Raw genomic sequence first — 24,970 nt, forward strand, 5'->3', positions numbered from 1 at the left:
CAGCCTGGGGTGGTTGGACCAGGCTCGACATCAGAGATCTGGCAGCATTTCTGCAGGGATCACTGACTTACCACGAGGAGATTTGTCTTTTTATGTCTTGCTTTGAAGGCCTAATGAACTTAGGAAAAGCAAGAGATTAGAAGGATTTAGGAACCAAAGCCTGATTGACTGGACCAGGACAATATTTGCAACTGCTCTGTCACCCCAGGTGGAAGGAGGAGAGCTGGGGGGATGTGACAGGGCCCCTCACCCTCACTCACCTGCTCCTCACTCACCTGGGCCGTGTGGGAGGTGGGATGTGGGATGTGGGATGTGGGACGTGGGAATCCCGCTGGCAGCACTGACCCTCCTGCTCTGAAGGGCCACAGGACAAACCACCCACCCCAGAGGTGCTGGAGGGGCAGAAAGTCTGGATCCTTCTAAATTAGAGCCAGGACCTCTGCCTTTACTCATTCTCTTGGACCAAGCAAGGCAGCAGGTCCCAGAGCCAGGGCAGGAGGACAGGCTGGGAGCAGAGGCCAGGGCTGACCCAGCTCACTGCAGAGCTGCCTCCACACCTGCCCGGGGAAAGGAATTGTGCTTGTGCTGTAATTAATTTGCTGCAATTAGCTTGTAGTGATTACCAGAGCACACAGTTAGACGGTTTTTGTTTTTCTCTCCTGACAAAAACGCCTCTGCAGCACCCTGGGAGCCGCCTGGGGGAGGAGGACTCTGGGGGAAGGAGGCTCAGGAGAGTCAGCCCTGCACCCGCATGACTGATGTGCCCTATTTCTGTAAATCATTCTCTCTGTAAAGAGGCAGTTTAGCTTCAGGAACACTGGCAGCTTGTGTTATTACCCAAAACACAATAAATGAAACCACCCCACAGCTATGAAACCCAAGGAGATGTTTACTCATCTGTGAACAACCCATTCTCCTCCGCACACGAAAGGCATCGATGCAAGAGCACAAATTAATCACACAGAGCCTCTGCAGCGGCTCCCACTGTCCCCTCAGAGCCAAGGGGGTGATGCTGCAGCACCCCTGACCCATCCCTTGGTGGGACCAGAGGCTCAGGTCAGTCCCTGCCTCGGCTCCTTCCCTCTGCTCAGATCCCAGAGCAGGCAGAGGGGACGAGCTGCTGCTGCCTGGTGGGGACAGCCTCGGGCTTGCATCAAAGTCCACCAGGCAAACAGCTTCTGGAATCCCACCAGCAGGGAAAAAAGGAATTTACCCTTTCATTTGAGTGTTCTTTGCTCATGGAACCATTCGTTTCTCCAGAGACAAAGAGGGAAGGAAAAAGCTCATCTGTTACAGGATCCCCGTGATTCACCGCTGCTGCTCTTTATGTTGACACAAACCATGCTGGAGAAGGTGAAGAAAGTGTGTTTATTTCTGATTGAAGACTGATTACATCACTATCATGGATAATGTAATAGAATAATCTTTTACTCTTGGGAGGAATCTAAGAATAAATATGAAAAAGTAAAATAGTTTGTTTCCACTGTCTCTGAAGATGACTGATGAGTAAGTGCTGTATTTACAGGATAGTTATCATACTCTAGACTCTGTGCTGAATAAATATTGTCCTGAAAGGGTAAAAAAATCCATCGAAATATTTTAACTCACCACAAAATTAAAAAAAAAATCCATGTATCTGTCCAAAGCGAAGGTTAGTTACATGTTAATTATTGAATCCACACGGAATCATTGTCCAAGAAAGGCTCCTCTCCTGCTGAGCCTCCTCTCTGCAGCAGCAGCATCGGTGCTTGTCCTTGTCCCCACTGATGAGCCACTACTGGTTCTTCAGGCTGCAAGAGAGAACCAAGGCCAAAGTCACACTCTTTCCACCTAAAGCATATTTGCAATTTTAAGGACATTTTTTCGCATTTTTTGTGAAAGAAATTCCCCACAGCAATTCAGAAAAAGTATCCTTTCTCTAGATTCTGAACTTGAATTTAAGAGCCTCACAAACCCTGCCCAACTCGCCCCCTCCAAGGCCCAGCTGATGAGGAATCCCTCACTGGAACTGGGGTTGGCAAGCTCAGGTTTGTGCTTTGAGCACTCAGCCCAGTGTTTGGGCTTTACATGAAAAAAATTAATCTGTGCACCTGACACCATGACACAGAGTTGCACAGGCCATTCCAGGGCTTTCAAATTGTGATCAAAACAGAAGATATCAGAGATATCTTATTTTCACTTACATTAAAAGGGAAGGGAGGCAATTTAGACCTATAATGAGAGAAAGCATTACACACTCTCTTCACAGGCAGTGCAATTATTCAGCTGCTCTCTGGAACTGAAACAATGACAAATTAAAATGCCTTTCAGTTCTATCTACCTTTTATAACTATTCATCTTCTGGAGTTGCTATTGATCTAAAGGCTTCTTTAGGCATCAGATACCACATATCACAGAAAGCACATGGAAGTGTTACTCTTACCAATAAAAGCTGCAGCCACCAAGGCAAGAGAAAACTCATTTGGCTTCCAATAAATTTTCCCAGAAATGTATTGGAAATCCTTTATCAAAGCACCCATTCCTTCTGGGGGAGGATGCCCAGGAGGAGCCCGACCCTCTGGCACCGGAGACGGGGCTGGAAACACCCAGAGGGAACAGAAACCCTGCTTGGCATCAGATGTGCCCCAAATGGAGCAGGGCCAGGGGGTCCCAGAGCCTCCCCTGGCACTGCCCAGGCTGTGCCAGACACACAGACCCCAGGAGGAGCTGCAGCCACAACAGGCTGTCAGTGTTTGTTCACACCTTCCCAAACAGGCGGGAGCAGCGACGGAGCCGCAGCCACGGGCAAGGCTGACATCTCTCCAGGCAGATATTTACAATATTTTGATCAGCTCTGGTTCCTGAATAGCAGCTTATGGTGATAAATGCCCTGCTCCAATCAGACATCTGTGTTCTCAACCAGGAAAAAAAAAAAAAGGGAAGAAAAGGAAAGAGGAAAGAGCCCACCCAGGCCCAAACCTGCTGTCCCTGCTCCTCAGCAGCACATCGACCATCTGGGCTTCCACAGGGTGCAGCCCAAAGTTGGACCAAGGGCTGTGTAGGAAGGGCTGCAGAGCCACCTCCCTGACTGGACATGACCATTCCCAACTCTTGAGAACTCATTTTGGCCACTAAATTGGTTTTACCCCAACGACAGCTGCGGGATCGGGTCCCCTCTCTGCAAAAGCCCTAAAATTAATCAGGAACCCAGAGCTGGAAAGGGAAACCCAGACGTGCATTAGCACCCAGGAGAGCGTAAATGAGTGGTTATAAAACCCCGGAATACATTTGTGAGCTCTGGATGTGGCAGAGAGGCCTGGCTGATCAAAGAGAAAATGAAGGCGAGAAGAGAAAATTCTTCTTTATGGAAGTGGTAATCATTATCCCCACACAGTCAGACTCTTAATTACTAGGGCTGGATCTCAGCCTCCCATCGCTGACAGCCCGAGTGGTGGAGGACAGCTCAGAGCTCCCAGCTCAGAGCTCAGAGCTCTCAGCTCTCAGCTCTTGCTCTCTGGCATGTTATTGCAACGTGTGATGGACCCACAGCCCCAGGGATGGCACTGACCCCAAATGTGGGTCTGGGCTCTCTGGTCTGCCAGCACCACCTCTGGTCCTTCTACCCACACGTCCTACCCACTTTTTGCAAAGCCCCAGGGTAAACATTCCACACAGGCATTGCTCTGACCCGTGGAATTGGAGCATCCTCTGGCTCCTTTCACAACTACCTGGCACCTTCAATCCCCGCTGTTTGCTGCAAATCACTTCGAGCGGCGACTTTTCACCCTCGCAGTTTCCACAGAGCAGAAGAGAGGGAGGTTTTGTTTCTGCCAGCCCACGGCAGGCAGTGAGGAGCCAGCCTGGCACGTGCTCCCCTCCCAGCCCTTTGGAGGTAACCTTCACAGCTGGCATTTTGGCTGCTGCTGGTCCCCCCGGGCCGGAGCTGCTGGTGCCCACCAGGGCTCAGCCTGGCACCCTGCCCAGCACTGCTGCTCCTCTGGGGGGAGGGAGGGAGGGAGGAGATTAAAAAAAACCCCCACATCTATTTCTGGAGAGCAAGTCAAACAATGACTCAATCATCTCCACGCAGTTCATAAATCCCTAATTAAAGGTTTCAGGGCTCCTCCCCGCTGCAGATGTTCCAGAGTCCATCCACATCCCAAAAAACCTGCTCCCTGCATCTCCCGCCAGAGCCCGAGCAGAGCACGTTCCCACACGCTCAAGGGCAGCATTTTACCTTAATTTTCAAATACACAGCTCAAGTACCTGCACCCTGGAGAAAAAATGGGAGCTGGCAGATGTATCTGCTTTGCATATTCACTGGCCGGAGGGAGAAGGACTGGCTCAGTATTAGCTCCCTCCTCCTGCATCTTTTATTCAACACCAAAACACAAGCCAAGACACTTCCAGCTTCCCTCCCAAGCCCTGTTTTCCCTGTTCTGGTCAAACAAATGTAGTCAGAAACATTCGGGGAAGCCCCTGAAATTCCTGTGAAGGGCTCAGCCCTGCCCAGGGCACGAGCCCCAAATTCTGTGCTGCCCCCGGAGCTGCAGGACCCCCAGTCCCGTGTGGGGCAGTGACAGGGGCCTGGGAACACACCTGCCCAGCATTTTTTGGGTGGCACCAGCTTCCACCACGCAATCACCTTCCCTGCTCACCTGTCCAGGAGCAAAATCCCTCTATCCCTTCATCCATTTCCTTCACAAACTGCTGCCCCCTTCTTCGGGTCCGTTTAGTTTTTAATTATATGAAGTATGACAGCTACATAAAATGTTTTGTTGCCTTGGTAACTGCAGTCCACTGGCTTCAGCCTGAGTTACGAGGCAGAGGACAGTCTTGACATTAACCAACAATAATGAGAACAGCAGAGACCAGTGGGAAAACACTGGCCAAGGTACAAGGAGGGGATGATCCTCACCCGTCCCCCAGCACAGAGCACCCTGGGGAGCCACGGTGCTGCAATGGCCAAGGGGACACCATGGCTGTGGAAACTCGGCAGAGGACCAGGGTTGGATTTCCAGATTCTCTCTCTTTGTGTAGAAGAGGTAATTGCTCGGAGAAAGCTACAGAAACACAGATGCAGCCCTGCCAAAATCCATTGTTAGTGCTGCCCAGCACATCCCTTTGCACTGGGAACGGGCTGAGCCGAGGGCACACGTGCCATCAGTCACTCCTACAACAGCCACAGCATCCTACAACAACCATGGCATTCCCTACAACAGCCACAGCACTCCTACAACAACCATGGCACTCCTACAACAGCCACAGCACTCCTACAACAACCATGGTTCTCCTACAACAACCATGGCACTCCTACAACAGCCACGGCACAACTAACTTCCCAAGGTGTTCGTTCCCAGCACTAGAAATGAAGATTTCTCCATCTCTGCCAGTTGCAGGAGGCTGCACAACAGAGCAGGTGTGGGGATAACCCAGAGGACCAGGCACCCTCCTGGCACTGCAGAGTGGTGGCACATCTTTCTGCACATCTCTATTTCCCATCCATGAGGCTGCTGTGGGTTGGGATGAACTCCTTTATCCTTCACAGCAATACCAGCAGCAGCCACAGCAATAATCATCCAGGCTCAGAAGGACCAGCAGGGGAAGGATAAATTCCAGCTCTGGGCCCAGGCAGCTCAGCACAGATGCTCTCATTCCAGGTTTCCCACGGGAAGTGCTCTCGGCTCTGTATTCCAGCAGTGGGAATTTGTTGCACTGGATACAGACCCCAACCCTGTCCACACTGTCCCCACTGTAACCTGGCCAAGCAGGGATCACCATCAGGGAGAAGTGCTGGAGGAGAAATCCCTGAATAAATAGGACAGAACTCACGTGAATAATAAGGAATCTGTGAATAATAGGAATTTGTGAAGGTCCAACATCATCTGGGGAAGGGCTGGGTTTATCCTTTGCTGGCTTAAGCCAAGTGAGCCATTAGTGGTTATTGCTGGTTCTGCTCATCCTGCTCACCTCTCAGACTGCCCTCAAAGCCACCTGAAGCACTGCAGGTACATCCCTTTATATTCCTCTCCTAATCTGGGCAGTCCTGAGTGCTCCAGCCTGAAACAGTTCCCAAAGCTCACATGTAAGTGCATTAAGAGCGATTAGTTTATTAATCTACTCTCTGGTACCATGTATCTTCATCACTTCATTTTAATAATTTGTACTAATTGACAGAGCAGGCTCCCCCCAGTCCTCGGAGCTGGGTAATGCATAATTGCTCTAAATCACAGCAAAAACAGTTTCACTGGGAAACACCTAATCCCATTACAGTGCTGGTGTCTCTTCTGAGGTTTCACACATGAAAGAAGCTGCAAACTTGGTATCATTAGCCACGAGCCAGCAGGACTCCAGGAAGCCCCTGTGTTCCTCGAGCTGGGGGGGCCTCTGTGTGTTCCCAGCCCCCAGAGCCCCTGTGCTGACGGGGCTGTGGGAGTGCAGAGCACCCTGACGGGCAATCCCAGCCCAGCAGGCACAGCCTGGCTGGAGCCCAGGGGGAGCAGGGTGACAATACCCACTTGGTCTGGTGTTTGGAGCCCTTCAGGTGCGCGTGGTACTGCTCTATGGAGTTCAGGGTGACGCTGCAGATGTTGCAGGTGTAGCTGCGCTTCAGGCCTGCGGAGAGAACCCACAGTGTTAATGAACCAGGCTCCAGCTCACTGCAAGAACAACCTCCAGGACACCAGCACCACCAGAACTTCATCCCACTGGAGCTCACCGAAGCTGCCACTTGGCTGAAACTGGTTCCATAAAACTCAAGCTCAACCCCACGGGCCATCAGCAATGGGAAGGTGGTCCCAGCCTGAGCAGCCCCTGCCAGGAGCTGCTGGGCTCTGGATGTGCTCACATTCCCTTTTGCATCCTCATGACACATCAGCATTCCCTCCCCTGCAGCGTGACAGGCATTCATGTAAAATTGAATGTCCTCCTATCCCCATTAAATGAAATATTAACAAGCCAAGTCATTAATGTCATTCTGCATAAAATGCATTAAAACCCATTCCAGGGGAGTTCTTGTTAAACTGCTTCCTACTAACCACAAGTGACAGAACAGAATGAGAAGTATTTATAAGCCATACAAAGAAATTATGGGACGAGATAGAAAATGAAACTCAGCTCTTTGCCTGATTCTGCAAGAGGGCATCTGCAACACCACCAATGTACCTGAGAACACAAAGGCTCCAGGTGACAACATCCCCATGCCCTTGTCCTGCTGTGCTGCACAGGCTGCTGTGCTTTATTTCAGGGATTCAGGGCACCTGTTGCAGAGTTTGACTCAGCCCCAGCACCAGGCAGAGTCCATTACAAACCACCTGCCCTGGAGAGGGAACACGAGAGCTCGGCCATGGGGGACACCAGACAGGGACTGGAACTGGTGAGGTGTGACCTGACAGAGCAAACCTGCCATTCCTCCTCCCCGTGCTTGGCACAGGCTGGGCAGGGCGAGAGCTGCCAGGTGGAACTGTGCCAGTGCCTCCCTCCACCCGAGCCACGGCCACTCCTGAGCTGAACAGGCACAGCCTGAGGGGGCAGAGCCTGGAATCTCAGGTTTGGGACCCACCGGGTTTTGTCTCTCTATGATCCGTGCCAGGGTTCAGGGGTAGCCAGGGGAGGCAGCTCTGCAGGAAGAGAACTCCTAATTTCTCCCTCTCTCAGTCTATGCCCACATCCCTCCCTGCCCAGCGGGAGCTGAGGGGGTTCCAGGCCAGCCCTGGGAGCAGGGGGAGCAGGAGCAGCTCAGTGCCACAGCTGGGAAACCACACGGAGCTGCTCGGAGAGAGAGGGCTGGACCCTGCCCTCCCCTCGGCCCAGGGGTCTGTGCCTGTGCACTCCCCTGTGCTGCAGCTTCAACTCAACACACACCACACGCTGCAGAAATGGTGCTCATTTCTCCTCTTTTTTTTTTTTTTCCCTCCTCTTTCTCATTTCTGAGAAGAAAATAAGACTTCAAAATTGCAAGATGAGCACTTGGTGAGAAGAATCAATGTTTTTGTTTCCTATAAATATCAGTTGTCCAAAAATACATCTCTATTCTTATTTCTCCAAATACACATTCATATTTATCAATAAATATTTTATTACAGCCATTATCACAACATCAAAGGCTGCTGAAATGTTGTACTTCAACTGACACTGCTTGTTCCAGGCTCACACAATGCATCAAATGTTCGTCTCCCACACTAGTCAAAATAGAATTAATATTTAAGCTGTGATGGGAGAAGCCACCAGGGATGCAGGGGAAGGGGATGACTTTGCGTTCCAGGGAAAACTGAGGCAGCCACTGCCTTCAAGACCTAGAGATCTGCACCCAGGAGAGCATCTCTGGAGGGACAGAGATGGACAGATGGACACAGGCTAGTTAAGAAAAAGTGGAGAAAAGCTTTCCCAGCTTGGCAGGCTCAGGGATGGGCTCAGGGATGGGCTCAGGGATGGGCTCAGGGACAGGATCAGGGATGGGATCAGGGACAGGATCAGGGACAGGATCAGGAACAGGATCAGGAACAGCCCCTTTGGCTCCCTGGCTCACACCTCCCTGGTGCTGGGGAGCACCACAGGCTGCAGCCCCCAAACCAGCACCCTGCAGTGTCCAACCAGAGGGCCAGAGCTGCTCCCCTGCACCAGGCACACACACACAGCCAGGACAGCTCTGCTGTCCCCTCTCCTGCCACCCACACTGGACCCAGCTGCAAACCCCAGCCATGCCCAGCACCCTGGGAGGGTAAAAACCAGCGGCCGATGAGGCTGTGAAGGCCTCCAATTTCAACTCTCCCGGGCACAAGCTAAATGAATAAAACACTTCACAATTGATTTATTTACAGTTAATGACACCCTCGGCCACTCCTGAGCTTGGCACAGTTCAAAGTACCGAGCACTTCCATGTTATTGTCCCAGGTTTTATTCCCGCATTTCCAGCAGCGGGCAGTGACTCAGCCCCATGAATCATTGATGACACCATGAGTCACACTAGGTAGCACAGGAGGATCTGGATAACCATTACAAGGTTTATGGGAGATCAAGAAATGCACAATATATTGTATAGTCATTAGTACCTAAAGGGAAATTATTTCATTTAGCAAAGAAAAAAAAAACAGGTATTTTAAAACGTTATTGCAAAGCCTCGCTGGCAAACCAGACCTCTGCCACTTGGCTCTGAACCAAACCTGCCCTTCTCCCTCAGTCTGCACATGGGATCACAACCCAGACCTCAGAGACAGGAGGCTCGTCCCCCTCCTGTGCCTGCCCCTCAGAGCAAACCTGTGCTCTGTCAGGATCCAGTCCTGGACAGCACAAACCACAGCTCTCACCACAGGCTCGGGAGGGCCTGGGGGTCCCGGGGGGCTGCAGCTCTGCTCTGCACCAGAGCAGCTCCCAAAGGGGTTTGGCAAAGCCCAAACCTGTGTGACCCCAGGGCACAGACCCCACAGCCAGAGCTCCTCCCCTTGGGGCCAGCACGGGTGGACAGACAGACAGACAGACAGACAAGCAGAGGAAGGCTGCTCTCCCTTCTGCAGGAACACAGAAAACTTGTGTTTGACATCCCCACAGCAAGTGCTCAGCTCCTCTGGCTGCTGCGGGCCCGGGGCCACCGCAGTGTTTTACAAGCACTAATTAAATCACAGCAGACAGCTCTGTCCCACTCTCCATCAGGGACATGTAGGGACTGCTCTGCCTCCAGCAACATCCTCCCATCCCCGCTTCCCCGTGGGGACAAGTGTGTTCTCCTCTCCCAGGGACGGGCCACACTTGCTGGAGGACAGGCGTGTGTGCTAATGGAAGGGACTATTTTAGGAGGAGGCAGAAGAGATGCCTAGGAAACAACTTGGAAAGGATGCTGCTAAAACTGCATCCTGCTGGCACCCTGGAGCAGGGGATTTTTTTGTTTCACAGAAGTGGGAACCTCGTGAAGCAGCAACAGGACCCCTGGGCTCCCTGCACCACTGGAGCAGGGGAGCAGCGACCGCAGCCCCCCGATCTCCACGTGTCTCTCCCTCACCTCTCAGCTCCCCCAGGTCCAGGGTCTTGCCCAGCTGCTCCAGGAGGTCGGCCCTGGCCGCGTTCTTCTTGTGCTTTTTGCCGTCGTAGTGCTGCTGTGCCATGAGGGGGTTGTTGAACCAGGCAGTGCAGAGCTGGCAGTACCGGTCCGAGTCGCGGCGCTGCGGCGGGGACGGCACAGGGGGACTGTCCGTGTGCGGCGCCTTCAGCGAGCCCAGCGCGGCCTCTGCGAGGAAGGGAACGTCCAGACATGAGCTCTCCAGGCTCCTGCTGCCGCCTGAGTGAACAGCAGAGCCCCAGGCAGAGCCCACATTAGACACGGGGAATAATTAGCAGCAGTTACAGGGTCCCAGTGGATATTTTGGATGGAAATCTACCACTTCTCATTAAAAAAAGCAGCATGAAAGGACAGCCCGGGACTGTTCCTCGGCTTTCTGAGTTTCAGGAGCTGGGGAAGGAGGAGGCTCTCAGTTCAGTTACACGTCTTACCACTGTTGTGACTAAATCTGCTAAACTTATCCTGCTTGAATTGCTACTCCAAGGAAAAATCACCGATGGAGGATAAATATACCATGCAGAGCCATCTCCTTCTCACGACAGAGAGACGGATTTATCACTATCTCAGGATTCTTATTTTTTAATTTATTTGGCCTCAGAAAGAACAGGGGAAGCCGCAGTCATTGTAAATTGTCACAGATGAAAAAAAAATACTCAATACTCAGCCCCATCCTTCATAGACCTTCACAGTGTGAATTGTCAGGTACCAGCAACCCCTGATCTTAACTTAATTCCATTTTCCAGCCCATCCAGGAACACAAAGATGACCCCCCAGTCATTCCAAATAAAAATGGGGGATTAGTCTTTATATAATGGAGTGCACCTTGTTCAACACAGTTCCCCAACTTTGTGCAATACAAGTCACAGAGCCAGGGAAAAACAGTTTAAAGTAAAAATAAAGTTCAGACAACACTGCGATACAAAAATATACAATGACTAGCACTTAATTATCACGCTTCGTTCAAAAATTCCCTTTTATGTGGTTTTTCTTTTCTTTTCCAGATGAAATGTCTGCTCCCTAAATAATTAACAGCCTGCTCTCCCCGTGGCACTGGAAGAGGCACATTTGGAGGTGGTGAGAGGCGTGTGGTGGCTCTCTTTGATCAGGAGGTGATCCAGCTGAGCCCTGATGAGCACACAGGGCAGAGAATGCCAGACCCACCTCAGTGTCTGACACCAGGAATGGCAACACAGGGATATATTTAGGCACCCAGCCATGCCTGGAGCCCACTGTGATTGACTCCACGGCTTGAGAAAGTTAATATTGTTATAAATCTTCTGCTGACCTGCTCGTCTATTAACTTCCTTCGAGGAAATTCTATCTTGCCTCTAACATTACTAACAACCTTCTCAGCTTCCAGGGGTTTGTAAGCCTCTATTGTTTTTGGTGATGACTGCCAGGGTATCAGAGTTCTGAAGAGCTGCTCCGGGCAGGGGCAGGGCCCAGCTGGGTTTGGCTCCTAAAAACAACACCTTTCCTACAGTTCCCATAGGAGAGACACAGCCCAGCCCCTCCAGGGTGCACGTGGCAGAACTGCAGGTGCAGGAAGAGCAGAGCCAGGGGCCAGCACGGCCACTGGGAAAAAAATGAGGGAACTGCAATATTGCCTCTCCAAACTGGGATCACACAGACCCTGCAGGTGCTTGGCTTACACAAAGAAGCACAGTTTGCCCACTGCAGGCACATTTCTGCACTCCCCCAGGAGCCCCCCTGCAGGAAGGGGTCCATGCCCAGACCCCAGTGATGCCACAGGGACTGGGAACAGCCCCAGTGATGCCAGGAGGACCCTCTGCAGTGCCCCAGGATGGGGCTGAGCTGTGCTGGGGCACCAGACTGAGCTGCAGAGATGTTCAGACCATTCTAAACAACCAGTGACTCGGGCAGCTCCGGAGCTCTGACAGATCTGACTTGCTCTGCAAGCCCCAGGCAATAAAGCTAAATCTCTCCACCCTTTTGGTCAGTTTTCCTACAAAGTTAAATCTCTCCACCCTTTTGCTCAGCTTTCCTACAAAGTTAAATCTCTCCACCCTTTTGCTCAGCTTTCCCCCTGTTTCTACGTTTCCTGTGGCCGGAGGGGAACCAGGGAGGCTGAAGCTCCTGGAGCTGGTGGTGTCTGCAGGAGTCACATCTCCCACTCACTGAGGGAACCCGACAGCAGCATCTCTGCTCTCAGCCCCAGGCTGGCCCAGCAGCCCCGTGGCTGTGCCTCTGAGCCCTCCCCAGGCTGGTGGGCAGGAGGCTGTCAGCAGGGTGGCACCAGAGCCCCCGTGCCCACCCCGGCCCTGCTCCAAGCCCAGCACCACATCCAGCTCCCTGTGAGCCCCACGGCAGGGACCCCCTGCCCACAGCACAGAGGGGCTGCCCCAGGCAGGGGTTTCCTCTCAGCACCCAGCACAGAACATCTGCTTGTAAAGTCACACTCCCCAGGTCCCACTGACAACCCCCAGCACTCCCAAGGTGTGCTGAGCCGGCCTGGCAATTAATGAAAACACCCCAAATTCACCAAATCCTCCTGAAGAGAAACAGATGAAAGTTGACTTCTCCCCAAATGCGGATCCATGGGTTTGATATGTGCTCCAGAACTGCTGCAGAACAGCAAATGCCATCATTCCCTGAGCAGCAACACGAAAATTAATAATAAACACTCACAAAACGTCAAACGTTAAAAATGTTTCTCCATCTAAAACACAAACATAAAAGCTGCGAGTTTGACTATTTCAAGTATTTCAAAATGCTAAATAGCTCATGACAGTCTGCCTTACGCTCCCTTTCACTGTGGGAGGGAAGTGAGAAAGTCTTACTTTGCTGCAAGAGGCAAAATACAAAGTTAGAAACACTTTAGCACTCCAGCGATGAACCAACGTTTGACTTCTTTCTCACATCCAGAGCTTCTTATTCTGAGCTGGATTTAAATGGCACCCAACTTTTCCATTGGCACGCTCCAGGAACTCAGCGTGAGGACAAGAAATAACTGAGCCACAACAAAGGGGCACTGGGGAAACTCGGTTTTCTTCAGAAGAAATCCCAGAAATCTGGGACTAAGGCAGACTCCAGCCACTGCTGGACAGGTCCTTGCATCCAAACCCAAAAGCCATTTCCTCTGCCCCCCTTGGTGTCCCAAAGCCAGGACTGTTGCCACCTGCCTGGAAAAACCCCTGCAGGTCCCTGGACTCGGATCAATGAAGGCAGCAGCGATTTCCCCCCCAATTCTTTGGTTGATAACTCCTGGGGATGATGGGATGCAAGCTGACAGGGGATGTTGGAAGTGACTAGAGGAATCCGTCAGCAATGGCAGTGACATAAAGCCTCTGAGGGGTACAACCTTGTAGAGCAGAGCAACAGGGAAGATCACAACTCCCTCGCTGTCATGATGAGACATCATTTTTGTGAGAAACCCGACTGTTGGGGCACTTCTGCCTTTCCTGAAAGCACCAGCAGAGAACGAGAGATTTGTGTTCCATTTGGATGGTAACAGTGAAGGGGAAGGTGCATCTCTGCAAGGAGACTGAGACTAGATGTGATTTTCTTCAGGGCTGATGAGACAGAAACCCCAGAATATCAAGCAGCAGAATATCTTCCCCAGGAGCACCCAGCACACTCAGGGCTGTGCTTATCTGACTCCCAAGACTTACGAGCACTGGAGTCTCTGAAGCTCTGTCTGACAGAATTAAAGCTCCCTGGTGCCAGACACAAAGGACTGGGACAAAAATCCCGTGGAAAAATGCCGGGTGATTTTAGGAAGCCCAAAAAAATGCTGTGTCCAAAGGCTGTATTTCTGAGAACTCCTGGAGAGCAGGGAGGTGCTTATTAATGTATTCCTGAGCTCAGCTTCATCTTCCAGATCAAGTGCCTGGAAGAGCTGATGAGTCCTTGAGTTACTCCTTCCCAGTGATTAGGGTGCTGAAGAGCCCATTACTCTGGAGCACCAAGTGTGGCTCACTTAGAGCCTGGTGAGGCTGATCCAGATGATTCAAAAGTGAGACCAAAGCACACAGTGCAAGGCTGCAGCTCTTGGTGAGCCCTGCCCTGGCCGGGCCCCATGGCCCCTGTACCTGCCTGCACAGTCCCCACGGGAGAATCCAAACCATCAGCTCACATGGGAACCAGTCTCTGTGCTGTTCCCTGGAATGGAAGGGCCCAGAGCAGCAATTCTGGGTCACATCTCCCTGCAGGACCTCAGCCCGGGATCCTTCCTGGAGAACAGGGAGTGTTTTGCTCGAGCATTCTTGGTCCCCACAACAACAGAGGAATTTTCTTTTTCTTTTCACAGATTATCAGCGTTTTTCAGGGACTTTATGGTTAAGCAAACAATAAGATGGTTAAATTATCCGATTCCAACACTTGACTTTTTAAATGTGAAAGTTAATAGGCTTGCATTAGTGGAATCACTGTGGAGGAAAGCACAAAACCCATCTGGGCAAAAATCAAGAGACAATCAATCCAAGAGTTTTTAAAGCCTGGATTTCCCTCTGAGGTAAGCGCAGCTTATGCTCTGCTCTGCACAGTAACACCAAAGGTTTATTAAATGTATTAGTGGAGCTGTCGAGTAACTGCTGATAATTAAAGCCAGGTTTGGCTCTCTGTGCCCAGCAGAGACATTGTCTTGTGGAGCCAGAGACGGGGCTCTCACACCAGGGCCAGCCCTGGTTGACAAACCCCTCATCTGCCCGAACAAAGCAGACAATAACGAGCATCAGCGATTTTTAAAGGTTGTTATGACAGCAACACAAAGGAACAGCTGCTCCTGCCAGCCACCACCACTCAGCCATCCAGGCTGTGCCCATCTCTGCCCACACACACTGAGCCCCCCGGGCACAGCCCATGCCCCCCGTGCCAGCCCCACTCCCTGCCCCTGGACCTACCTGTGGCCTTCAGTGCTGGTTGTTCCCCCAGCAACAATTTTAACCTCTTGGCGTGGATTTTCCCCTGGTAATGCGATTCGGCCACCACTGCTGAGGTAAAGGACATGTTACATAGTGTGCAGCATTTGTTCTTATCCACTGAGTCACCATCACTGCCCTGGGTGGAGACAAAAACACAGACAAAAAAAAAAAGAGGTGTGTGAGCCCACCGAGCACAGTCACGGGGAAAGAGGAGAGGAATCCAGGTTGTTGTGCCAAGGCCGTGGCTGCCAAGAGGTTTCCCTTCCTCGTGTCTCTGAACCTCACTCCTGCCCAGTCCCAGCCCTGCCCAGGGGACACCTCCAACTGCCTAGCACCTTCACCCTGCTCTGCTCAGCACCTTCACCCTGCTCTGCTCAGCCTGTCACTGTGTCCCCCACGGCCACAGGGCTCCTGGCACGTCCCCCAGCCTCCCTTCCCTCAGCCTCTATTCCTGTTCTCTGGCTGAGGTCACTCAGACCTGGAGCTTTCCCTGCCATCCCACACCAGCACTTCCTCCCGAGGTACTTCTGTAGGAGACCCCAAAACCCCTGGGGGACAGAACTTAGGGGGCACCCACCCACCTGACCCACCACTGAAGGTCATCTTCTCCCCCAGAAAAGCACTATTAGAAAAACGACTGATTTTCATCACTTTTTTGTTGTTGATAACTGTAAATCAACTTAAACCTTAGGGAGAAATCTCAAGAGGTGATTAGTACTGTTCTGAGTGTAATTTGCACTTCTTTTAAACAGCTTTCTCTCAAGATATTTTATGTCTTCAAAGGGAAATCACTTGAAAGTTAAGAGCAGAGTAAAAAATTTCCAGACTCTATTGATCATCAGTGGTGGCAACATATAAAGAGCCTCCAACAGAGCTCGTTTGAAAAGCTGATACACTTCGGTGTTAATGCACCAGGGTCTCTTCCTCTGCCAGGGCTGCTCCTCAGTGACACTTTTCCCTTTCCAACCTACTTTCTCAGCCAGGCTGCAGTTATAAAAAAGAAAATAAAACCCCCCCTCAAAGACCCTTCTGACACCTCACGTAGAGCCCAGGGTCCTACTTACACTGACCCACAGTTCTCTGCACAGCTCACCCGGGCTCACCCACGGCTCTGGGTGGGCACCTCGGCGAGTGGGCAGGGGAGGAGGGTCACCCCCAAACTCTGGGGGTGTCTGCAAGTCCCTCTGCACAGACATGACAGACCTGTGCTCCCTCACAGCCAGCTTCACACACCAAGAACTGCTCTTCCTCAGCAGGATGCACGAGGTGTTTGGGCTCGGGTTTTATTAAGTTTTATTAATTTTATTTTACCCTCCGCCAGCAGCATCACCTCCCTTCCCTCCTCCACCATCCTCCACCATCAGCATCCCCTCTCTCTTCCCTCCTCCACCATCCTCCACCATCAGCATCCCCTCCCTTCCCTTCCTCCACCATCCCCTCCCTTCCCTCCTCCCTCCCTGCCCGCAGCCGGAGGCGCTCGGGGCTGCTCAGCCCTGAAGGGTAATTATGCCGTCTCATTTGTCAGCGGCTGTTTTACCTGTAACCGGAGGGGCCCGGGGGAAAGCCGAGCCGGGTGTCTTTTGTCACCCCCCGAATGACACGGCGCTGACAGGATTGTGCAGCCCGCTGGTGAAATCACACGCCTGGTCTGCCAGGACACCCGAGCCGGGGCACAGGGCAGTGCCTGGTCCCCGGGGATGCAGCCACCCATCCCTGCCCATCCCTGTCCATCCCTGCCCATCCCTGCCCATCCCTGCCCATCCCTGCCCATCCCTGCCCAGCTCCCGTGCCAGCCCGGGATGGAGCAGTGAATGGGCACTGACAGCTCCTCACACAACTCAACACACCACGGGCTGGGAGTCAGAGCATCCATCTCCCAAAACTGGCATCCCACCTCTTCCCCCCCTCCACCGCTATGCCCTAATTTATAGGGCTTCTTCTTGTAACATTAGAAACTTCAAAGCCAGTCTCGTACATCCAACAGAATTAACTTCAGTTATTCGGCTGCCTGTTAACAAGCTGCTAAAAGGCATAATCCTCACACGGGGCCAGGCACTTGCAGCCCTTTGCTGGGTGTTCCCTAAGCAATCCACGGGAAAAGTAAGGATTTTTATTCCACAGATACAAATCTGTCTTCACTTCCTAGGTTTTACTAAGAAGAAAAGATTACACAAACCCTTGAGTGCAGCAGTATGAACCACAGCACCGAGAGCACTGCAAAAATAACTTTTAAATTCGGGTTAATTTTCTGTGCAGGAAGGTGCTGCTATTAAAAGGCTGCTTCCTGTAACGCTCCATAGGAAATTCAGGCCATTGCCATTCCGGAGCCTGTTTTTTCTCATGGCACAAGAAAAGAGCCAGTTTATGGCTCCCTAAAGCTGAAACACTAAGTCTGGACATGCTGAGAAGCAACAAGCCCCGAGTGGAGTGCGGGGGTGTGACAAGGTCAGCACAGGTCCCACAGTCCCCACCCTGGCAGGAGCAGAGCCAGGGGCAGCCTGGGGAGGATGGGATGACCCAGGAGACCCCGGCTCCCACCACCCAGCTGTGCCTCTGTGGGCATTTAAACCTGCTGGAGAGTGAATTAAAGCCTTCCATCACTGATTTCTTTCACTAAACCAGTACTGGGTTTGCTTTGGTTGCAAACCTCTGGTGGGGTACAAAAGACACAGTGAGAACATTGGCCCTGAAACCACCTCAGTCTCAGTGGAGGTGCTGAAGATTTCAGCTCCAGCACACGGTGAATTCTGCCCCAGAAGGGTTAAGGGCTGTGATTTCCTCACTGATGGGGAGCTGAGGCTGAGCCCCAGAGAGGCAAAAGCCCTTGGCTCCAGCACCCCCAGCACTGCCTGGCAGGACACACATCACCTCAGCCACAGAATCCAATATCCTGCTGCCTCCCCTCAGACCATCCATCCTCACTGTTATGAGCCCTTTCCCGAAGCTGGTTAAAGCAATTTACTGTCTTACAGCACCAGTAGGGCTAGAAAGGATTTGAAGGCTTTTCTCCCATCCAAAAAAACCGTGTTTCATAACACATCAGACATTTTCATCATGTCTGTTCTGATCATAAACAGGGTCCTGTTGGTTAAAGGCAGTGAGAAAAGGCTGATTGAACCTGATTTACCAATCCTGGGACTTGAGGAAACGACTCCTGATTTCAGCAGGGCCCTGACACCTTCTCAGGTTACTTTCAGCTGAAATGTTAAGCAGAAATCTAAAACGAAAGGTCGAGCCATGAGGTTTTTCCCCTCCTCCACACAAAATTAAACCAATAATGAAGAGCACAACAACCAAGTCCTTATCCAGTGCAGGACTAATTGTATGAGCCTCCTGCTCCTCACTCCAAAGGGCTGAGGGGTGCTCTGGGAATGCAGGGTGTTCCTGCAGCCCTCAAACAACAACCAGCACCACCCTCCACCTCACAGAAAGGTCAGGAAGCAAATGCTGCCTCAGATCCCATTGCACTGAGCACCCACAACTGCAGCTGCCTCTCCCTCCTGCTGCCAGAGGGACAAGGTGCTGTTTCTGTGGCCAGCAGGACACAAACCCAGTGGCACACAGCCATGGAACAGTTCTGATGGGGAAAAAAAAAGGCTAATATTCATTTTTTAAGTTGCAGATACTTCTACAGGAATTTAATTGGTTTTCGTGGGTTATTTCTAACACTCATCAGAGCTGCTGTGCCACGGCCCAGGGACACTGCTGGGATCAGGCACCACAGCCACACGTGTCCCTGGCAGGGCTGTCACTGTGCAGCACCCGAAGTGTCCTAAACAGTTCTGTTCTCTCTAAATGCAAAGGCTTGGGTAATATCTGATCAGCAACAAGCCCACTTTGAGCTGTAAACATTGGCAGATTTCCCCTGCTATATTTTCATAACACAAATAATTTTAGAATTTAGGTCTGGCCTAGCCCAGCATTCACCTAGAGCACGAGGACACACTAATCCACCCCCCACTAGGGTTTCCCTTGGCACAAGCATCAGCAAACACAGAATTACACTCCTTCTCCATGTTGCCTTTCAGAAAAAAAATGGGAAACAGTTCAACTTTGACTTATTTGAGGTCTGGCTGGTTCTCTGTCCTCCATATCCCTGTGCTGAGATGCACATGCAGTATGTGGTTCCTTGTTAGACACAATCAAACCCCTTGGAGGATCATGTTCCCAGCCTGTATGTGCCTGCCCACCGAGCCCTTCACACTGGCATTAATAACCCAATGAAAATGCAGTGAGATCCTGTTGTCAGGGGCAGACTGCATCTGTGCAGCAGAAATGTTCACTGATGTTTTAATTACTGTGCGAAGGAGCTTTCAGATTCCTTGGGCAGAATTTGCACCCTTCTCCCTTTAATTAGAAGATATCTCAGTAAATATCAACAGTGCTCAGCCCCAGTCACACCGAACTGGTTTGGGAACTTCACCCCAGTGCTGCTCCATGCACAGCAACCCCACAGGCCCTGCCAGCAGCACCCCAGAGTGGCCTCCACCCCACTCCTGGAGCCTCCATCGCCCCCATGCCCTGCCCCAGCTGCTCCCCAGCAAACCCAGCCCCCAGACTGAAATGGAGCCAGCCCTGGGCATCTGTTACCAGCGTGTTTTGTCCTACCCAAGCACATCCAATAACTGAAAACGCAATCGCCGCTGCTGATGCGCGTAATTCTCGCGCCGTTTATTGACAATTATTTCCAGCTACCTCGCGTCTCAGCTCATCTAAATGTTACCTCTGGGCACCTGATCGTCTGGCCCAGAGTCAATGAGTCACAAAGCAGCTGAACAAACAGGGCCTTGGATTGTACCCACGTTTTCTGACCGGAGCTTTTTGGCCGGGCAGCCTCCGTCCACGGGGTGCAGCATGTAATAGAGGCGGACTTTGCTGGCATGCTTCCGACTCTGCAAGACAAAAGCAAAAGGAAAAAAGGAGAACTGAAGTTGCAAGGAGCAGGAGACTCTTGCTGTGCTCACCAAAGCAACCCACAGTCAGGTTTCACATCCCCTTCACACAGGTACCCAACACCGGAGCAGGAAAGGGGGAAAGGCATCTGCACCCCACAGAGGTTCACAGAGCTCTGCACCCCACAGAGGTTTCCCAGAGCTCTGAACCCCACAGAGGTTTCCCAGAGCTCTGCACCCAGCTGGAACGAGCTGTGGGATGGCTGGGACTCCTGCCATTAGCAGAGGAAATGGTCCACCCCAGCCACCCCCTAAGCCCTGCTGCCTGCAGCCCCTCGGAGACACGGGGGGATCAGGTGGGGAGGGAAGGGCAGCGTTTGTTACCCAAAATATGGGGTTACTGAGCTTCAGGTGCAGACAGGATGGCATCGTGAGGGGTCAGAGGCACACACACAAACCAAACCCACGGCTCCTACACTTCCAGAATGATAAAATACAAAAGGGATGTAAAACCTCCTGTGAGGGACACAAGAGCAGGTTTCCTGCTGCCTTTGGGCAGGGCTGGAGCTCATCCTCACCTTTGGGCAGGTGAGGGTCACAGGGGACAGGAGATTCCCTGCTCGTGCCAGGAGCAGCAGCAGCAGCCAAAGCAAACCCTTGGGACGTGCAAAACACAAAGGAAGATTTTAAAGCTTCTACAGCAGGAGCACAGACGTAAACCTTTAAACCCCTGACTTACAGTCAGCTCTTGTCTTCCAGCAGACACAGGGAGGAAAAGCCACCAAATACCTGCAGCCACCAAATACCTGCACCCAGTGTCCAGATACGTGGGCAGCTGTTATCATGCAAACACCTCCTCTGAATCTCCTTTTTCTGATTGCCCTACAGAACAACAGCACTGCAATACTATAACTTCAGATCACAGAGCCACAGCTTTAAAACACTAAATTATCATTAGCATGTTCTGGAAAATTCTTTTTCCTGTGGTATGAACTTGGAGCTAAATTTGCAGGGACCTATAATTTGTATTTGTATGCAGAAATGGGACTATACAATAATTTTTATCCACGGAGCAAACCAGTCAAGACAAATAACGTCAAGTATCTGTCCTCGACTTGTCCTCCTGCTGCATTTAGCAAGTGTGACCTGCCACGGTCAGAGCTAAGTGCAGGAAACCCCAAAGCTCCAGCTCTCAGATGAGCAGCCCAGACAGCAAGGGCTGTGTGATCAGGAAATGACAAAATAGATGTTTGAGATGCAGGGGACGGAGGGGCAGCGGCGCTGCCGGCGCTTGGCCGCGGTCCCGCTTCCTGCCCGGAGAGCCACACACAGGGACAGTCCAACACCCCATAAAGGAGATGTGGCCAGAGCTTTTCAGCTGAATCCCTTCCCTGAGCACTGACACCCCGCAGAGCAGCCAGCCTCCCTCGAGTCATCCTCCCCACACGAGTCACGAGGCTCTTCCCTCGGGTGAGTTCATCCCGCACGTCACGATGCCCACACGCACACACAGCCACAGCCTGCTGGGTTTGGAGGGTAAAATGTTTGGGGGGGGGATGCTGGGCGTGTGGAAACCGCAAAGGCAAGATGCTAAGAGGGATCATTGTCGTGGTTCTGCTCCGTGGAGCTCAGCTGGGCCACAAAGGATGCCCAAATGTCGGCGCTGAAAGGCAGCGAAGCTCCAGCCTCCCGTGAAACACCTCTCACCTTCACTCACGGGTTTGTTTGGATTTACAAAAGCCAAGGTGAGGAAATGACTTATGTTTGGCAAAATCTAAAACCACACAGCTCCTTATGCAGCCTCGTTATCCCACGGTTACAAAAGCAGAGCTCAGAATCCTCCCTGGCCTCTGCAGGTCCGTGGTGAGCGTCTCATCCCTCTGCGGGGCGGGGGAAGCACAGCCCATTTGTCATCCATTTTATCTCTGGTATTTCCTACATTTACATGTGTATTTATCATCCCAGCACCCCGGCAGGAGCACGGCAGGGGCACAGTGATTATTCCTGGTGTGCTGCTCCAAAACAGCCCCGTGGGTTATCCCCTCCCTCCGCAGAGCAAACCTGCAGCTCCGAGGCACCAGGAGGGCAAGTGCCAGACACACAGCAGGGCCAAAGGAAGAGCCACGAGCAGCAGCCAGGAAAGCAGGATAAACTGGGATCTGGGCACCTCCAGCTTCCATTCTGATCCATCTCAGCACACGCACACGCCTTAGGAAAGACAAAACCTCTCCACATGTGTCAATCCACAGTCTGGAACCAGCACCCTGCACCTCCAGCAGCCACCACAGCCTCGTCTGGGGTGCAATAAGGGTGTTTCTGTGCCTGTGAATATTTCTTTTGTAGCTGTACAGAGTGTTACAGCAAAGGCATTTTCACTTCATTTCTCTGTCCCTAGTGGGAACAGCACCTTTCAAAGGCACGAAGTCTGGCTTAATGCTGTAGGCTTGAAAACCAGCCCTGGCCACGCAGGGAGCTCAGAGAGAGCCTGTTTTCACACAGCTGCTGCAGAGTTCTGCATTGCAAGCCCATGTGCCACTGTAAGGCTCATCAATAAAAGTAAATAAACGGATCATTTCTATCTCTATCAAATCTACTCTAACACAGGAAGATTGTGGCAGAGACAGCAGAGTTCTGGCAATTCGACTCTGAAACATAAAAGGGCAAAGCAGAGCTAAACTGTGCTATGAAATGCAATTTGGTCTCGCATAAATCAGGTTTTGGAGCACACTCTGCCCGGAGCAAGAGGCAGGAGCAGGCAGTGAGGTCTCTGTGGGAGCAGGGGCAGCTGGCAGGGCCCCGGGAGCTGCAGGCAGGGCTGGTTTGGGATGCACAGCCCTGCCCGCCCCGATGATGGAGGGGCTGCTCATCCCTTCTCTGTGCATCTACCAAAGGCTCTGGGGAGCACTGACCCTCTCCCCTCACACGGCCAGAAGTCACCAGCTGAGGCAGCAGCCCGAGGGGTCACAGACACACACAGACCCCCCTGCCCCGTGTCTGCCCAGGGCTCTGGGCGAGCAGAGCACACGAGCTCAGCACCCCACACGAGCTCAGCACCCACTGCAGCCCCGGCTCTGCTCCCGCCCTGCACTGCTGATCCAAGCTGAGCTGACAGTCTGAAACACTTCACCACTTCACCATTTTGGGAGGGCCTTCTTCCCATTCCCCCCTGGCCAGGTTCAAACCAACCATCTCTGCAGCTTCCCTCCCGCTGCGCTGGCAGCTGAGCTCATTTCCCTGCTCCCCACAGATCCCTTCATCAATCCTCGCTCCCTCCTGTGCTGGCAGCTCCCTGCTTTTGGTCAGTCTGCCCTTCCCCTCCTGCTCCTCCTGCTCTGTGCCCTCCTGTCCAGCCAAAGGCCAGGGGTCCCAGCCCTGGGGACACGTGGCCACACCGAGCATCACCCGAGACACGATTGGAGATAAAGGAGAGAACCACCCTGACAGCCCAAATGGCTGCAGCTCCTCTTAGTTTGTAAAAAAATTCTTTTTCAGAAACCCATCGGGTGGGTTTTAATCCTTTTAGTCTACAGTGTTGTGGCAGTTTCTTAATTAAATTGCCATGCAACGTGCAGTCATGTGGTCACACCAACTTTATTATCTGTATTGGCCCCGCTTGTAATCTCATCAAAAGAGGGAAAGTTATTTTGGCTGGCCCAGTTTATGCAGAAACCCCATTACATCACCCTCCAGCCCCTCTCCCGAGCCTGCTGTGCCCAGGAGCTGTGCCAGGCTGGAGGGCTCCAGCTCCCAGCGCGGGTCCCCCAGAGCTGCCGTGCCTGGCTCTGCACTGGTTTCCTCCTGGAAACTTCCTCCACCTTCCCCGGGCCCAGGGAGGGTCAGCAGTGCTGGTGCAGAGCGTGTGCCCAGTGCACTCCAAACACTTGCTTGGGAATTCATTCCTGGACCTGCCGACTCCAACAACAACAACAACATTCTGGATTTCATAATCGCTGCCTGACAAACTCCCCGATTTCTACTGGAACAGGACCAATCTATTCCTCCCTCTGTGATATAACAACATCCTCTGCGTTTTTTAAATAGAGGGCAGGAGTATTTTCAGCAAACGCCTTCCCTTTTCTGCCTCTCCTGCCCACGCGACCAGCAAACCCTGTCAAGCTCCCCGTGGTTCAGTGCAGAGCCAAACTCCGGCTGTTATTCCAGACACTGCTGCCTGTCAATGCCCCTTTTCTCCCTTTGTCATTTTTGCAAAGCCTCATTTATAATTTACGGCCATTTCTATCAGCTGCCCCTTTTTTCCTCCGCGAGTTAATTTTTTAAAAAGCGTCTCCTCGTGCCTTCCTGGGCACACAGAGCTGTGTCCACAGTCCCTGAAGGCTCAGCTGAATCCTCAGCCCCATCAAACCCGCTGCTGCAAAGCAACAGAGAAGAACGTTACTGGTTTGGACATTGATTTGTTTACATGTAAGGGTAATTACTGATGATCTATTCAGCCAAGCAACCACGAGCTCACTTCATCTTCCCCACGTCTGTGATCACTCCTCCTGCCTTGCCAAGCTGACTCCAAGTGAGGATCCCGAGCATGAATTTTCTGCCTCGGGAATCACCATCTCAGCTGTGATCTTTAACTTCACCACGTCCTGTATTGATTTTGTCTGTAGCCAAAGTATTTCTTGTCCAACGCACTGCTGGGTATCCTGCAGAGAGGAAAGGACTCTCCTTGGAGGCTGTTGCTGGAGCAGTGAGGCAGGAGCAGCCGGGCTCAGAGCCTGGCTCACGTGGTCCCAGCACCCACAGACCTGTCCCCCACAGCCGGGGTCATCACAGGCATCTGCTCCTCCCCAAACCCACCAGAAGTCCCTTCTCACATCACTCCCTCACATTCCCTCTGCAGTGGATCTCACATCTACACTAACACAACCCTGCATTTACTTCTCCATTGGCATTAAGGGATTTTTCCAGCCAGTGCACCTCCACGAGCAACCTGATGGAGCTGAAGGTGTCCTTGCCCTTGGCAGGGGTTGGACTAGACCTTTAAAGGTCCCTTCCAAGCCAATCCATTCTATGATTCTGTGAACAAGCCAAGGGAAAGGGGACGCAGGGACAGAGCAGGGAACTTTGTGCAGCAAGCTGAACCCTTCCTGCTTGTCCACAACTGCAGCTCAGGTTCCTCAGCTCAGGCCACGCTGCCAGTTGGTACCAATGTT

At 52.1% G+C, this 24,970-nt stretch overlaps 1 protein-coding gene across 1 annotated transcript in view; it reads right to left on the reverse strand.

The window, feature by feature from the left end:
* Positions 1-1,349: 1,349 nt before the first annotated feature.
* The window catches only part of ZMAT4 (zinc finger matrin-type 4), a 43,601-nt gene continuing 19,980 nt past the window's right edge, over positions 1,350-24,970 (reverse strand). The window contains exons 3-7 of the mRNA XM_027706367.1: positions 19,716-19,805; positions 14,893-15,049; positions 9,974-10,198; positions 6,498-6,594; positions 1,350-1,790 (exon numbers count right to left, since the gene is read on the reverse strand). Of these exons, the coding sequence (XP_027562168.1) occupies positions 1,775-1,790; positions 6,498-6,594; positions 9,974-10,198; positions 14,893-15,049; positions 19,716-19,805 (585 nt within the window). The 3' untranslated portion in view covers positions 1,350-1,774. The remainder of the gene's footprint in view (positions 1,791-6,497; positions 6,595-9,973; positions 10,199-14,892; positions 15,050-19,715; positions 19,806-24,970) is intronic.

The sequence above is a fragment of the Neopelma chrysocephalum genome, unplaced genomic scaffold, assembly GCF_003984885.1.
Source record: "Neopelma chrysocephalum unplaced genomic scaffold, ASM398488v2 Primary Assembly neopelma1_367, whole genome shotgun sequence".
NCBI lineage: Eukaryota > Metazoa > Chordata > Aves > Passeriformes > Pipridae > Neopelma > Neopelma chrysocephalum.